Source organism: Lepus europaeus, chromosome 18 (genome assembly GCF_033115175.1).
Source record: "Lepus europaeus isolate LE1 chromosome 18, mLepTim1.pri, whole genome shotgun sequence".
Classification (NCBI taxonomy): domain Eukaryota; kingdom Metazoa; phylum Chordata; class Mammalia; order Lagomorpha; family Leporidae; genus Lepus; species Lepus europaeus.
The window spans coordinates 39,524,275-39,538,766 of NC_084844.1; the positions used below are offsets into that span (position 1 = coordinate 39,524,275).

The following is a 14,492-nucleotide window of genomic DNA, read 5'->3' on the forward strand; positions in this document are numbered from 1 at the left end:
CCTGGTACCCTGGGACACTGGCCTTGGGGCCCTGTCCTCTGTGGGAAAGTGCCAGAGGGGATGTAGGCATGAGTGGACCCTGGGGCTCCAGAGATCCAACTCAGCTCATACGGGAGGGGCAGACAGCTGAGCCAGGGCATGAGGGCCCCGGGGCCACAGGGGAGGAAGAGGCCCTGACCCTGTGAACTGGACAGTCACAGTGTGTGACCTAGGGAAGTGACGGGGGAGGAAGCTAAGTCTGGGCCTCAAGCCTGATGCCCCTGTGCGGGCCAGCTCTGTGGCTGTGGGGAGCAAGGTGGCATGTTTTGTGTCCCCGGGCTCTACCCTGTGTCCCCAGCATTCAGTGTGCCACAATCTGGCCCAGTCTTGGCCATCTGCTTCCTCCCTGGCACCCCAGAACTGCCCCTTTTCCTCTTACCTGGACAGGTGCAGGGAGCCCTTCTCAATGCTCCCGGCCCTGCCCATCCCACCCAAGGCACGGCTGCTCTCCCTAGTCCCTCTTCCTTGAAATCTTCACACCTCAGGGCCGGTGCCACGGCTCAATAGCCTAATCCTCTGCCTTGTGGCTCCGGCACACCTGGTTCTAGTCCCGGTCGGGGTGCTGGATTCTGTCCCGGTTGCCCCTCTTCCAGGCCAGCTCTCTGCTATGGTCTGGGAGTGCAGTGGAGGATGGCCCAAGTGCTTGGGCCCTGCACCCCATGGGAGACCAGGAGAAGCACCTGGCTCCTGGCTTCGGATCAGCACAATGCGCCGGCCGCAGCGCACCGGCCGTGGCGGCCATTGGAGGGTGAACCAACGGCAAAGGAAGACCTTTCTCTCTGTCTCTCTCTCTGTCCACTCTGCCTGTCCAAAAAAAAAAAAAAAAAGAAAAGAAAAAGAAAAAGAAAAAAGAAATCTTCATGCTTCTGGCTGCCGTTTCAGAGCTGGGTCCAGCTCCTGCCCTGTATTCGAATCCCCCTGCAGCCCAGCCTATCTAAATGCCTTCAACTTTACATTCTGGACCCCAGACTCAGGCCCTCTCCCTTTTGTCCTAACTTGCTCATCCTCTGGTTGTGCAATGCCACCCCCCCCCCCAGTCAGCTCTGCCCAGTGCCATTGCCTCTGTCAAGCCCTTGGTTTTCCTCTGGGGACCAGGAGCACATGGGTTACTCATCTCAGGCTGGGAGGCTGCCTGAAGGAGGAGGCACAGGGACAGGGAGAGCGGTGGCAGCAGGTTGGGGGTGGGGGGCGGGGGTGGGGGGGGGGAGGGAGTCTTAGCTAACATTACTGAAGACAGAACACATTTTGCATCATAAAACAGAAAGCATTCTATTTGGATTTGAAGGTTACAGGAAAACCAGGCTGGGGGTGCATGGGCAGCTGGAGGAGAGGCAGCAATTATGTCCCCTGCTCAGGTCGCATCTGCGTGTGGGCGGAAGAATTGCAGTCCTCAGGGAGTGACGTCTCCATCCAGGACCCTCATGGAATCCTGGACCCACTTCTGCGTGGGGTCAGCACACACTTCCAGGTCCCGTCTGGTCCGGAAGCTGTGGAGGAAGGGGCCCGGCACAGTCAGATGGACCCCGCGGCAGGGTGGGTGGTCCCTGGGCCGGGAGTGGGGAGCAGGGCAGGGAGAGAGGGCCCTGGAGGCGGCGGCCGCTTTTGCCGGCAGGGGAAGTCATCTCGGTGTCCACCCCAGCAGAGGCCAGAGCATGGGCAGCCACCTGTGAAGGGACCCCAGTGCCTTTGCACTGTTACAGCGGGAGGGTTAGAGTCCTCAGGCTAGCAGCCGGGAGCTGCCTGGCTTCAGTCTCACAGGGCCCAGCTGGGCCCAGCTTTGTTTGGAGAGCATGGAGTGGGGAGGGGTGCGTGGGCGGGGTTTTCTACTCACATCACAGCCTCCTTGACACAGGCCTTGCTGGTCTTCTGATAGCTCACCAGCCTCTGCGGGGGGATCCTCTTCCGGACAAAGCTCAAGCAGCAAGTGGCCGGGGCGGGCTTTGTTTCTAGAAGCAAAGTCACGGAAGAGAAAGCCTCTGAAGGCGGGTGGGTTTGAGTGCAGCAGGAAGTGACCAGAGGCGAAGGCAGAAGCAGACCTCATCCGTCCTGGAGCCCAGCGCCCCTGCTGTGACCTGTGGCTCAGACTGCACTGCCTAGAGGTGGCCGGGGCAGCCCTGGGAGAGGCGCCAGGAATGGCCCCGGAGCTGCAGAGTTCGGGATGACCTGAAAGGGCACTGGACTCCAGGCAGCAGGTTGGGCTGGGCCCCTCCTGTCCCTGATCTGGGTTTCAGCATTGAGTGAAGCTCCAAGGGGCCTTGCTGCTCTGCTGGGTTTAGAAGTGGGGCCCCGGGGCCAGCACCATGGCGCAGTGGGTAAACCTGGAGTCCCGGCTGCTCCACTTCCGTTCCAACTCTCTGCTGTGGCCTGGGAAAGCAGTAGAAGATGGCCCAAGTCCTTGGGCCCCTGTACCCACTTGGGAGACCCGGAAGAAGCTCCTGGCTCCTGGCTTTGGTGTGGCCCAGCACTGGGCATTGCAGTCATCTGGGAAGGGAACCAGTGGATGGAAGGCTTCTCTCTGTCTCTGCCTCTCTCTCTCTCTCTCTCTCTCTTTCTCTCTCTCCCTTTCTGCAACTCTTACTTTCAAATAAATAAATAAATATATCATATATATATATATATATATATATATATATATATATATATATATATAAAGTGGGGCCTTTTGGCTTAGAAGGGGAGAGAAACTGAAGGAAGGAGAGGGAGTGAAGGAAGAGATGGGGCTCACCTGTCTGGGCGAGTGCCTGGGAGCTGCAGGTAGCTGCTAGGAGCAGCAGGCACAGCAGAGCTGCTGAGACCTTCATGCTGGGGCTGCTGCAGCGGGAGAGCCAAGTTCCAGCCTCAGGGTTGCTCTCTGCTTCTCTTCTTCCCTGGCCATCCTGCCTGCCTTTTATAGGAAGCAGACGAGTGGGCGGGGGGGGGGGGGGGAGGGGTCTCACAAAACCTTTTCCTGGGTTAGGTCGAGGTCAAGTCATGATGAGGAGGGCCCCACATCTGCTGGGCTGGAGACGGCACTGAGGATTTTCTAGGAAGTGCAAGAGGGAAGCTGCATAGGCTGTTGGGTTGCAGCTGCCCAGACAGACCACAAGGAGCCAAAGAGAAAGAGGAGGGCACAGACGGGCTCCCAGGCGCTTACCTCGGAAGCCGCCCAGGGAGCGCTCCCATGCTTGCTGCCTCCAACACGACTAAGGGGACCAGGGAAAGTTAAGTCCAGGAGGGGAGGAGCCTTGTGCTCTGGGCTCTGTGCATGTTGCGTATTTAGTCCTGAGCAGGTGCACACCATGACTATCATGCCCATTTTACAGACAAGGAAACTGTGATGCAGAGATTAAATAACTTGCCCCAGATCTCATAGGAAATGAGTGGGGCCTCCAGAGGAGAAAGCCAGTCAGCTTGCAGTCCATCTCCAAATCTTTTTCTGACTTTTGTTTCACCACAGAAGGCTTTTTTGTTGTTTGCTTGTTTTTAAGATGTATTTTATTTATTTGAAAAGTTGAGTAACATAGATAAAGGGAGAGAGAGAAAGAGAGAGACATCTTCCATCCACTGGTTCACGTCCCAAGTGGCCACAATGACAGGGTCATGACCCAGGAACTCCATCTGGGTCTCCCACGTGGGTGCAGGGGCCCAAGCACATGGGCCATCCTCTGCTGCTTTCCCAGGCACATTAGGAGGGAGCTGGATCCGACGCAGGTCAACTGGCACTTGAACCAGCACTCTCTTCCGAGATGCTGGCGTTGCAGATGGCGGCTTAAGCCACCGCGCCACAGGGCCGCCCCTGCAGAAGACCTTTGCAAGCCAAGTTTTGTGTGCAAGTCCGAGACATGAGACAGAACAAGTCAGGTGCTGACGACAAGGGCTCCTGTGCCGCTGCCTGAGACGTCTGGTTGCCCCGGGCCCTTCGTTTCCAGGAGGGAGGCCTGCAGTTCCAGAGCTGTCGCTGGCAGGGAGTGAGTGGAGAACACAGCAAGGCTGGGGCACTTTGCTCCCATGCCTGCCTCCCTCCTGTGAGAAGCATGGGCCCGAGAGTGCTGCTGGAGTCCTGGCAGGAGGGAGGGGACAACTGGGACTGGCCACGAAGCCTGACAAGTCCTCCACCCGGATGTGCTGGCCCCTGCCCCCATACTTGGCTGCGAGACCTGGTTTACTTTTGTGCCTTGCGGGAATGCTCTCCTCTCTGCCTTCCCCTCTGGCAAGCAAGTCTTTCACACCCAGCGAAGGCGAAAGAAACAGCAAAACTTGAAAACAACACATACGGGCGAGGACTGATGAGGTCCAACATTGATTCATGAAGCTAAAACTCCCTGAGACTGACCTAGCACAAAAGGCACAAATAAAGCCATAAAGATAGGCACAAATAAAGGACGGGTTGAGGGGGATAAAGAGGACGTCCCCACAGAGCCTGCAGCCACTGGAGAGAAAGAAAGAACCTTGTGCCGACGCATTGAATTTAGAGGAAATGCATCGATTTCCAAAAAACCGAAACTAACATTGCAAGAAGGAATGAGGACAAACCACAGCAATTCGCAAACTATTAAAGCAGTTGAATCCATCACTGAAAATCTTCCCCTGAAAAATATCCCCTGGGGGCCGAGGGCTTTGACAGCTAATTCCCAGGCACGTGAGGGATTCCAAGCTTTCGCAATGGCTTCCAGGGAAGAGGGCTCCATCCAGCCCTTCTGAGTCTTACATAACGCTGACACAAAACATAGCAGTGAGACAAAAGCTGGCCACCAGCGGTACAAGAACGGAACACGAGTAGCGTGTTCCTTCAGGCACACGGTCCGTGCCCAGCCTGGAAGCCAGCCTGCGAGGATCACATTGATGGGATTGCTGGCTGCCTGGCTCCACACTGGGCTGGGGCCCCGGACCCCGGATGGGGAGAAGGGTTAGGTTGAAGCACTTTGTCCCCTGCTGTCTCCCCGTGGGCCTCACTGGAGGGCAGTCCTTAACCAATGGCTTTATCCTTTAACAAGGTGGGCATGGTGAGCCCAGGGGCCCACAGGGCCAGAGCGGGTAATCAGGGTGGTTTGGTGGCAGGGGTGCATGGCGATAACTATGGAACCCCTTGAAATGAAGTAAGATCAGATGCTTACTGTGGTACAGTTTGACTGTCAGCAGAAAATTCTGGTGGGCAGAAACCCCAGACGAACACGTGCAGAAGAGACTCATGGCTCTTGCCCAGCTGTCAGATGCAACCTCAACTCCCCATCCACCAAGGGACTCCAGGATCCATGGAGAAGTGGCCCTGCAGTGGGTGGGCTGCCAGACGAGACGCAGGATCCTTAGTTAAAGTCAAATTTCAGAACATCAGGGAGTGATTTTTGAAATAGACACTCCCCTTGCAATATTTTTGTCAAACATAGCAACCCATAGGTCTTTTACAGTAGGTCTCCCTCCAAGCCTTGCCCAGGGGCACCTGCTGCCACAAATACCAAGACTTCCTGGGATTATTTGATGGTGGCTCTGAAGGGACAGTATTCCGTGGAGACGTGAAATCTCACCTTGGTTCACCAGCCAGACTGGGAGCTTTGGCGGTCCTGTGCTAGTTAGACCGTCAAGTTCAGAAGAGCAGGGCAGCTAGCTGTTTTCCAACCCAGCAATCACAGCAGAAGTCTCCTAGAGCTGTGGAATCCATGACCTAGCATGCTGCTGTAGAATCTCGGCACCCATGCCTCCTGTATTCTGCCCTCCATAGAACCGGGCAACCCCAGGTGCCCCAGCATCTTAATTATCTGTGCAGAGTGGAGCTGGTAATTGTGTGCAGCATTGTGGTTCTCAGATGTTTGTTTACCTGCTAAGGTCAACTCTCAGAGAATAACTAATGGGGAAGTCCTGATATACAACAGATTGAAACTGGTGGGGCCGGCGCTGTGGCTCAGCGGGTTAAAGCTCTGGCCTGAAGTGCCAGCAACCTACATGGGCACTGATTCTAGTCCCAGCTGCTCCACTTCTGATCCAGTTCTCTGCTATGGCCTGGGAAAGCAGTGGAAGATGGCCCAAGTGCTTGGGCCCCTGCACCCATGTGGGAGACCTGGAAGAAGTTCCTGGCTCCTGGCTTCGGATGTGCACAGCTCCAGCCATTGTGGCCATCTGGGGAGTGAACCAGCAGATGGAAGACCTCTCTCTCTCTCTCTCTCTCTCTCTCTCTCTCTCTCTCTGCCTTTCTTCTCTCTGTGTAACTCTGACTTTCAAATAAATAAATAAATCTTAAAAAAAAAAAAAGAAAGAAACTGGCATTGCTCAGGGAAGCAGAGCTGGACTTCACACTTCTCCGTGGCTCTCTCCTCTCACTCTCCGAGGCTCCAAAGAGGATGGAGACAGTGCAGCCTTTCCGTTTCAGGGCTCCATGCTCGAGTGACTAACGAAAAGCCCAGGGGGTCAGCCCTAGTTGGCACTCCCCGCCCCCAAGCCCGGGAGTGCTCAGAGCAAGGCAAGCTGCCGGGAAGAGACTGCCGGCACTGAGATGCTGGAGGAGAAGCACCCATGAACACACTGCGAGGGCACCTGCCTCACTTCTTCCCTCCCCACCTTTCTCTGTCCCACCCGCCTCTGATGTGCCTTCCGTTTGGTCCGAGCAGGAGCTATCTAAGGCCAGATTTAAAGCATGTCTTGTCTGTGAAGTTTTCTCAGGTTACATGGAATTTCGTAGGGGACCAAATCTTACTCTGAAATGAACGGTTGAGGACACGCCTCACTACTTTTTAAGATTTATTTTATTTATTTGAAAGGTAGATTATACGCAGAGAGATGAGGAGACACACAGAGAGACAGAGACCTTCCATCTGCTGGTTTACTCTCCATATGGCCACAATAGCCAGGCCTGGGCCAGGCGGAAGCCAGGAGCCTGGAATTCCATCTCGGTCTCCCACATGCGTGCAGAGGTCCATACACTAGGGCCATCTTCTGCTGCTATCCCAGGTACATTAGCGGCTGGACATGGAGCAGCTGGAACTTGATCCGGCTCATAAGGGAAGCTGGTTTTGCAGTTGCGGCTTAACGTGCTGTGCCACAACGCTGACTCCAAGGCCTTACTACCTCTACTACAGGAAAGCAGGTCACCTAGGCCCGGACACAGCCCAGACTGAGTACTGACTGATGACCCCCAGAGACCAAGAAGCACAGGGGCTCTCCCATGCATTTGCAAACAGGAATAGAGCAGGGCTGTCCCAGGCAGTGAGAGCTGTGCCATCTCCCTGAGCCGTGGGGCCTGGCATCTTGCCGGGTGCTACATTAACAGTTTAGAACTGTTCAGAACAGTTTCGAGTTTCTTGCTTCTAAGCTGCTCTTTCTTTTCGGAAGAACTCCCAGGGGAGGCACCTGGAGCTTCCCTTTTCCAGACACAATGGAAAACACCGTTGGACTCATGCTGGTTCTGAGAATGAGGGGAAAAAAGGAAGCTTTTCTGTTGAGGCAGCATTTTGTAGAAATGTTCTTATATTTTCAAAAACAATCTATGCTGACTTAGAATACTTGGAAAATACTTCAGATGTATAGAAGCATTATGAAACAATTTGCACACTCCACACTGAAACAGAGCTAAAGGGAAAATGTTTTCCTTTTATGTGAAAATATCAGGGCCTTTATCAAATATGGGTTAGTCTTGATTTGTTAGTTACTATCATGTCAAAAATATTATCAGAAGTCATTTTACATCTTTCAATAACAATTTCTTTGTTTTTCAACTGTTTTATTGATTTTTTTTGAGATGACATTTTTAATTTACATTATAATCAAAGGCTTAATGGCTTTATTAAATAAAGAGTTGAACAAATTAAAAATAAAAAGACAATAGAACAGCAGGAAAATAAGCAAGGGCTATAAACAATGATCAAATGAATTTTGCTCATATAAAGTAAATTTAACAAAGTCACAAAAATCATTAAAACTATAGTAGGATATAATTCCTTTTAATTTGTTTGACAAAACACTATTTTCTTAAAGGTCAAGGAGTGATCATTATATTGAAGCACCATAACTTATCTAAACCACACCATGTATTGGGCATTTGGTCTACTCCTCTGGGATTCTAGCTGATGCGATAGTGCATGTAAGAAACCTTCCCCAACATCATCACCCCTTTCATCGACCTGGAAGTGGGCTTATGGATCAACAGTGTGAATCATTTCAGGTTACTACATAAGTTAAGATTGATTTAATATACAGATAAATAATATATAGTATATAAATAACATACAATAAATCCACCGATCTTCCAGGTGCAGCTTGGTTACTGAGAGATCTATTATTTTTTTTAATTAATTAATTAAAATTTTTTTTATTTAATAAATGTGAATTTACAAAGTGCAACTTTTGTATTGTTGTGGCTCCCCCCCCACCGCAACCTCCCTCCCTCCCGCGGCCCTCCCCTCTCCCACTCCTTCTCCCTTCCCGCCCTTCATCGAGTTTCATTTTCAATTACCTTCATATACAGAAGATCAACTTAGTGTATACTAAGCAAGGATTTCAACAGGCTGCACTCACACAACTGCACAAGGTATAGGGTATTGTTCGACTAGTAGTGTTTTTAAGTTTCATAGTAAAACACATTAAGGACAGAGATCCTACGTGGGGAGCATGTACCCAGTGACTCCTGTTGTTGATTTAACAATTGGCACTCTTATTTATGACGTCAGCAATCACCCGAGACTCTTGCTATGAGCTGTCTAGGCTATGGAAGCCCCTTGAGTTCACCGACTCTGAACTTGTTTAGTCAAGGCCGTATCACAGTGGAGGTTCCTTCCTCCCTTCAGAGAAAGGCGCCTCTCTCCTTGATGGCCTGTTCCTTCTGCTGGGGTCTTGTTCACCAGGATCTTTCATGTAGATTGTTTTTGCCATCGTGTCGTGGCTTTCCATGCCTGTGAGACTCTCATGGACCTTTTAGCCAGATCCGAATGTCCCAAGGGTTGATTCTGAGGCAGGAGTGCTGTTTTGGGCGTTTGCCATTCTATGAGTCTGCTGTGTGTCCTGCTTCCCCTGCAGGATCATTCCTGAGAGATCTATTATACAACGCGTAACTCTAACTCACATCAAGGTGGACTTTCTGTCCTCCCTAGAAGCTCTCGTGTGTCCTTTCCCAGGCCGCGCTCCACCTTAATTCAACTACTTTGAATTCCATCAGCAACTGGTGGCCTGTTCTTGAAACTCACATAAGTGGAATCACATGGTGTAGTCTTTACGTGTGAAGGCTTTTTTTGTTTGTTTGTTTGTTTTTTAAGATTTTATTTATTTATTTGAAGGGCAGAGTTACAGAGAGAGACAGAGAGACAGAGAGACAGAGAGAGGTCCTCCATCCACTAGTTCACTCCACAAAAGCCGCGACAGCTGGAGCTGAGCTGATCTGAAGCCAGGAGTCAGGAGCTTCTTCCAGGTCTTCCATGTGGCCACAGGGGCCCAAGGACTTGGGCCACCCTCTACTGCTTTCCCAGATCACAGCAGAGAGCTGGATTGGAAGAACAGCTGAGACACAAACTGGTGCCCATATGGGATGCCAGTACGGCAGGCAGAAGCTTAGCCTACTATGCCACAGTGCTGACCCCTCAGTGTCACGGTTTTTTTTTTTTTTTTTTTTTTTTTTTTTTTTGACAGGCAGAGTGGACAGTGAGAGAGAGACAGAGAGAAAGGTCTTCCTTTGCCGTTGGTTCACCCTCCAATGGCCGCTGCGGTAGGCGCGCTGCGGCTGGCGCACCGCACTGTTCCGATGGCAGGAGCCAGGTGCTTCTCCCGGTCTCCCATGGGGTGCAGAGCCCAAACACTTGGGCCATCCTCCACTGCACTCCCTGGCCACAGCAGAGAGCTGGCCTGGAAGAGGGGCAACCGGGACAGGATCGGTGCCCCGACCGGGACTAGAACCCGGTGTGCCGGCGCCGCAAGGCGGAGGATTAGCCTGTTGAGCCATGGCGCCGGCCAGTGTCACGGTTTTTAAAAAACATGTAAGGTGCTGGCGCTGTGGCGCAGTGGGTTAAAGCTCTGGCCTTAAGCGCCGGCATCCCATATGGGTGCCGGTTCAAGTCCCAGCTGCTCCTTTTCCTATACAGCTCTCTGCTATGGCCTGGGAAAGCAGTAGAAGATGGCCCAAGTCCTTGGGCCCCTGCACCCATGTGGGAGACCTGGAAGAAGCTCCTAGCTCCTAGCTTCAGATCAGCGCAGCTCTGGCCCTTGCGGCCATCTGGGGAGTGAACCAGCAGATGGAAGACCTCTCTTTCTGTCTCTACCTCTTTCTGTAACTGTGTCTTTCAAATAAATAAAATAAACCTTTAAAAAATAACTAAATAAAGGCTGGCCCCGGGGCTCACTTGGCTAGTCCTCCACCTGTGGCGCCAGCACCCCGGGTTCTAGTCCCGGCTGGGGAGCCAGATTCTGTCCCGGTTGCCCCTCTTCCAGTCCAGCTCTCTGTTGTGGCCTGAGAGTGCAGTGGAGGATGGCCCAAGTCCTTGTGCCCTGCACCCACATGGGAGACCAGAAGGAAGCACCTGGCTCCTGGCTTTGGATCGGCGCAGCGCGTCGGCTGTGGCGGCCACTTGGGGGGTGAACCAACGGAAAAGGAAGACCTTTCTCTCTGTCTCTGTCTCTCTCTCACTGTCTAACTCTGCCTGTCAAAAAAATAAATAAATAAATAAAAATAAAAACATGTGAATACTTTGATATTTTTTCTGCCAAAAACATGTTTCATTTTACGATATACACAGTTTGTTTTTTTTTTTTTTTTTTTTTTTTTATTAAACTTTTATTTAATGAATATAAATTTCCAAAGTATAGCTTATGGGTTACAATGGCTTCCCCCCTCCCATAACTTCCCTCCCGCCCGCTACCCTCCCCTTTCCCGCTCCCTTTCCCCTTCCATTCATGTAAAGATTCATTTTCTATTCTCTTTGTATACAGAAGATCAGTTTAGTATATATTAGGTAAAGATTTCAACTTTTTGCCCATATAGCAACATCAAGTGAAAAAACTACCATTGGATTACTAATTATAGCATTAAATAGCAATGTACAGCACATTAAAGACAGAGATCCTACATAATTTTTTTTTTTCAAATTAATTAATTTTCTATGCCATTTCCATTTTAACACCAGGTTGTTTTTTTTTTTTTTTCATTTCCAATTCTCTTTATATACAGAAGATCACTTCAGTATATAATTAGCAAAGACCTCATCAGTCTGCGCCCACACAGAAACGCAAAGTATAAAAATACCGTTTCAGTACCAGTCATAGCATCACTTGGCTTTAGACGACACATTAGGGACAGATCCCACATGGGGTGTAAGTACACAGTGACTCCTGTTGCTGATTTAACAATTTGACACTCCTGTTCATGGCGTCAGTAATCTCCCTAGGCTCTAGTCATGAGTTGCCAGGGCTATGGAAGCCTTTAGAGTTCGCTGACTTTGATCTTATTCCGATAGGGTCATAGTCAAAGTGGAGGTTCTCTCCTCCCTTCGGAGAAGGGTACCTCCTTCTTTGATGGCCCCGTTCTTTCCACTGGGATCTCACTCACAGAGATCATTCATTTAGGTCCTTTTTTTTTTTTTTTCCATGATATCTTGGCTTTCCATGCCTGCTATACTCTCATGGGCTCTTCAGCCAGATCTGAATGCCTTGAGGGCTGATTCTGAGGCCAGAGTGTTGTTTAGGACATCTGCCATCCTATGAGTCTGCTGTGTATCCCACTTCCCATGTTGGATCTTTCTCTCCCTTTTTGATTCTATCAGTTAGTATTAGCAGATACTTGTCTTGTTTGTGTGATCTCTTTGAGTCTTAGACTTATCAGAGCTATCAATTGTGAGCTGAAATTGGTCACTTGGACTAGTGCGATGGCATTGGTACATGCCATCTTGATGGAATTGTGTTGGAATCCCCTGGCACGTTTCTAACTCCACCATTTGCGGCCAGTCCGATTGAGCATGTTCCAAATTGTTCATCTCCTCCCTCTCTTTTTCCACTCTTAGATTTAACAGGGATCACTTTTCAGTTAAAATTTAAACACCTAAGAATAATTGTGTGTTAATTACTGAGTTCAACCACTAGTACTAGAACAACAACAATAACAACAAATACTAAAATGGATAAAGTATTACATTGTACATCTAAAGTCAGGACAGGAGCTGATCAGTTCATTGTTGCTTATAGTGTCCATTTCACTTAACAGGTTTCCCCTTTGGCACTCAGTTGTCACCGATCAGGGAAAACAAATGATATTTGTCTCTTTGGGACTGGCTTAATTCACTCAGCATGATGTTTTCCAGATTGCTCCATCTTGTTGCAAATGACTGGGTTTCGTTGTTTCTTACTGCTGTATAGTATTCTATGGAGTACATGTCCCATAATTTCTTTATCCAGTCTACTGTTGATGGGCATTTGGGTTGGTTCCAGGTCTTAGCTATTGTGAATTGAGCTGCAATAAACATTAATGTGCAGATGGCTTTTTTATTAGCCAAATTAATTTCCTTTGGGTAAATTCCAAGGAGTGGGATGGCTGGGTTGTATGGTAGGGTTATGTTCAGGTTTCTGAGGAATCTCCAGACAGACTTCCATAGTGGCTTAACCAGTTTGCATTCCCACCAACAGTGGGTTAGTGTCCCTTTTTCCCCACATCCTCTCCAGCATCTGTTGTTGGTAGATTTCTGAATGTGAGCCATTCTCACCGGGGTGAGGTGGAACCTCATTGTGGTTTTGATTTGCATTTCTCTGATTGCTAGTGATCTTGAACATTTTTTCATGTGTCTGTTGGCCATTTGTATTTCCTCTTTCGAAAAATGTCTATTGAGGTCCTTGGCCCATCTCTTTAGTGGGTTGTTTGTTTTGTTGTTGTGGATTTTCTTGATTTCTTTGTAGATTCTGGTTATCAATCCTTTATCTGTAGTATAGTTTGCGAATATTTTTTCCCATTCTGTTGGTTGCCTCTTCACTTTCCTGACTGTTTCTTTTGAAGTACAGAAACTTCTCAATTTGATGCAATCCCAAATGTTAATTTTGGTTTTGACTGCCTGTGCTGTTGGAGTATTTTCCAGGAAGTCTTTGCCTGTGCCTATATCTTGCAGGGTTTCTCCAATGCTCTCTAATAATTTGATGGTTTCGGGTCGTAGATTTAAGTCTTTAATCCATGTTGAGTGGATTTTTGTGTAAGGTGATAGGTATGGGTCTTGCTTCAAGCTTCTGCACGTGGAAATCCAATTTTCCCAGCACCATTTATTGAATAGACTGTCCTTATTCCAGGGATTAGATTTGGATCTTTGGTCAAATATAAGTTGGCTGTAGATGTTTGGATTGATTTCTGGTGTTTCTATTCTGTTCCATTGGTCTATCCATCTGTTTCTGTACCAGTACCATGCTGTTTTGATAACAACTGCCCTGTAGTATGTCCTGAAATCAGGTATTGTGATGCCTCCGGCTTTGTTTTTGTTGTACAGGATTGCTTTGGCTATTCGAGGTCTTCTGTGTCTCCATATGAATTTCAGCATCGTTTTTTCTAGGTCTGAGAAGAAGGTCTTCGGGATCTTAATGGGTATTGCATTGAATGTATAAATTGCTTTTGGGAGAATAGACATTTTGATGATATTGATTCTTCCAATCCATGAGCATGGAAGATTTCTCCATTTTTTGGTATCCTCTTCTATTTCTTTCTTTAAGGTTTTGTAGTTTTCATCGTAGAGATCTTTAACGTCTTTGGTTAAGTTTATTCCAAGATATTTGATTGTTTTTGTAGCTATTGTGAATGGGATTGATTTTAGAAGTTCTTCCTCAGCCGTGGCATTGCCTGTGTATACAAAGGCTGTTGATTTTTGTGGATTGATTTTATATCCTGCTACTTTGCCAAACTCTTCGATGAGTTCCAGCAGTCTCTTAGTAGAGTTCTTTGGGTCCCCTAAATAAAGAATCATATCATCTGCAAAGAGGGATAGTTTGAGTTCGTCCTTCCCGATTTGTATCCCTTTAATTTCTTTTTCTTGCCTAATAGCTCTGGCCAAAACTTCCAGAACTATATTGAATAGCAGTGGTGAGAGAGGGCATCCCTGTCTGGTACCAGATTTCAGTGGAAATGCTTCCAACTTTTCCCCATTCAATAGGATGTTGGCCGTTGGTTTTTCATATATTGCTTTGATTGTATTGAGGAATGTTCCTTCCATACCCAGTTTGCTTAGAGTTTTCATCATGAAAGGGTGTTGTATTTTATCAAATGCTTTCTCTGCGTCTATTGAGAGAATCATATGGTTTTTCTTCTGCAGTCTGTTAATGTAGTGTATTACGTTGATTGTTTTGCGAATGTTGAACCATCCCTGCATACCGGGGATGAATCCCACTTGGTCTGGGTGGATGATCTTTCTGATGTGTTGTTGCATTCTATTGGCCAGAATTTTATTGAGTATTTTTGCATCTATGTTCATCAGGGATATTGGTCTGTAATTCTCTTTCAATGTTGCGTCTCTTTCTGGCTTAGGAATTAAGGTGATGGTGGC

General features: G+C 48.7%; 1 protein-coding gene across 1 annotated transcript; it reads right to left on the reverse strand.

Annotated features, from left to right (window-relative positions):
- Positions 1-1,288: 1,288 nt before the first annotated feature.
- Positions 1,289-2,887, reverse strand: LOC133747099 (C-C motif chemokine 2-like). The gene is made up of 3 exons (XM_062175252.1): positions 2,765-2,887; positions 1,871-1,985; positions 1,289-1,526 (listed from the first exon to the last, which is right to left on the reverse strand). Exons 1-3 carry the CDS (start codon positions 2,838-2,840, stop codon positions 1,430-1,432), a joined length of 288 nt encoding a protein of 95 aa, XP_062031236.1. The 5' UTR covers positions 2,841-2,887; the 3' UTR covers positions 1,289-1,429.
- Positions 2,888-14,492: the final 11,605 nt, after the last annotated feature.

Bases quoted from the DNA above. Each gene is read 5' to 3' on its own strand.
- LOC133747099 (XM_062175252.1), bottom strand. From the start codon at position 2,840: ATGAAGGTCTCAGCAGCTCTGCTGTGCCTGCTGCTCCTAGCAGCTACC. The intron at 1,986-2,764 runs GTGAGCCCCATC...CTTTGCTTCTAG, and splicing joins CCAGGCACTCGCCCAGACAG to AAACAAAGCCCGCCCCGGCC. The intron at 1,527-1,870 runs GTGAGTAGAAAA...CTTCCTCCACAG, and splicing joins TGTGTCAAGGAGGCTGTGAT to CTTCCGGACCAGACGGGACC.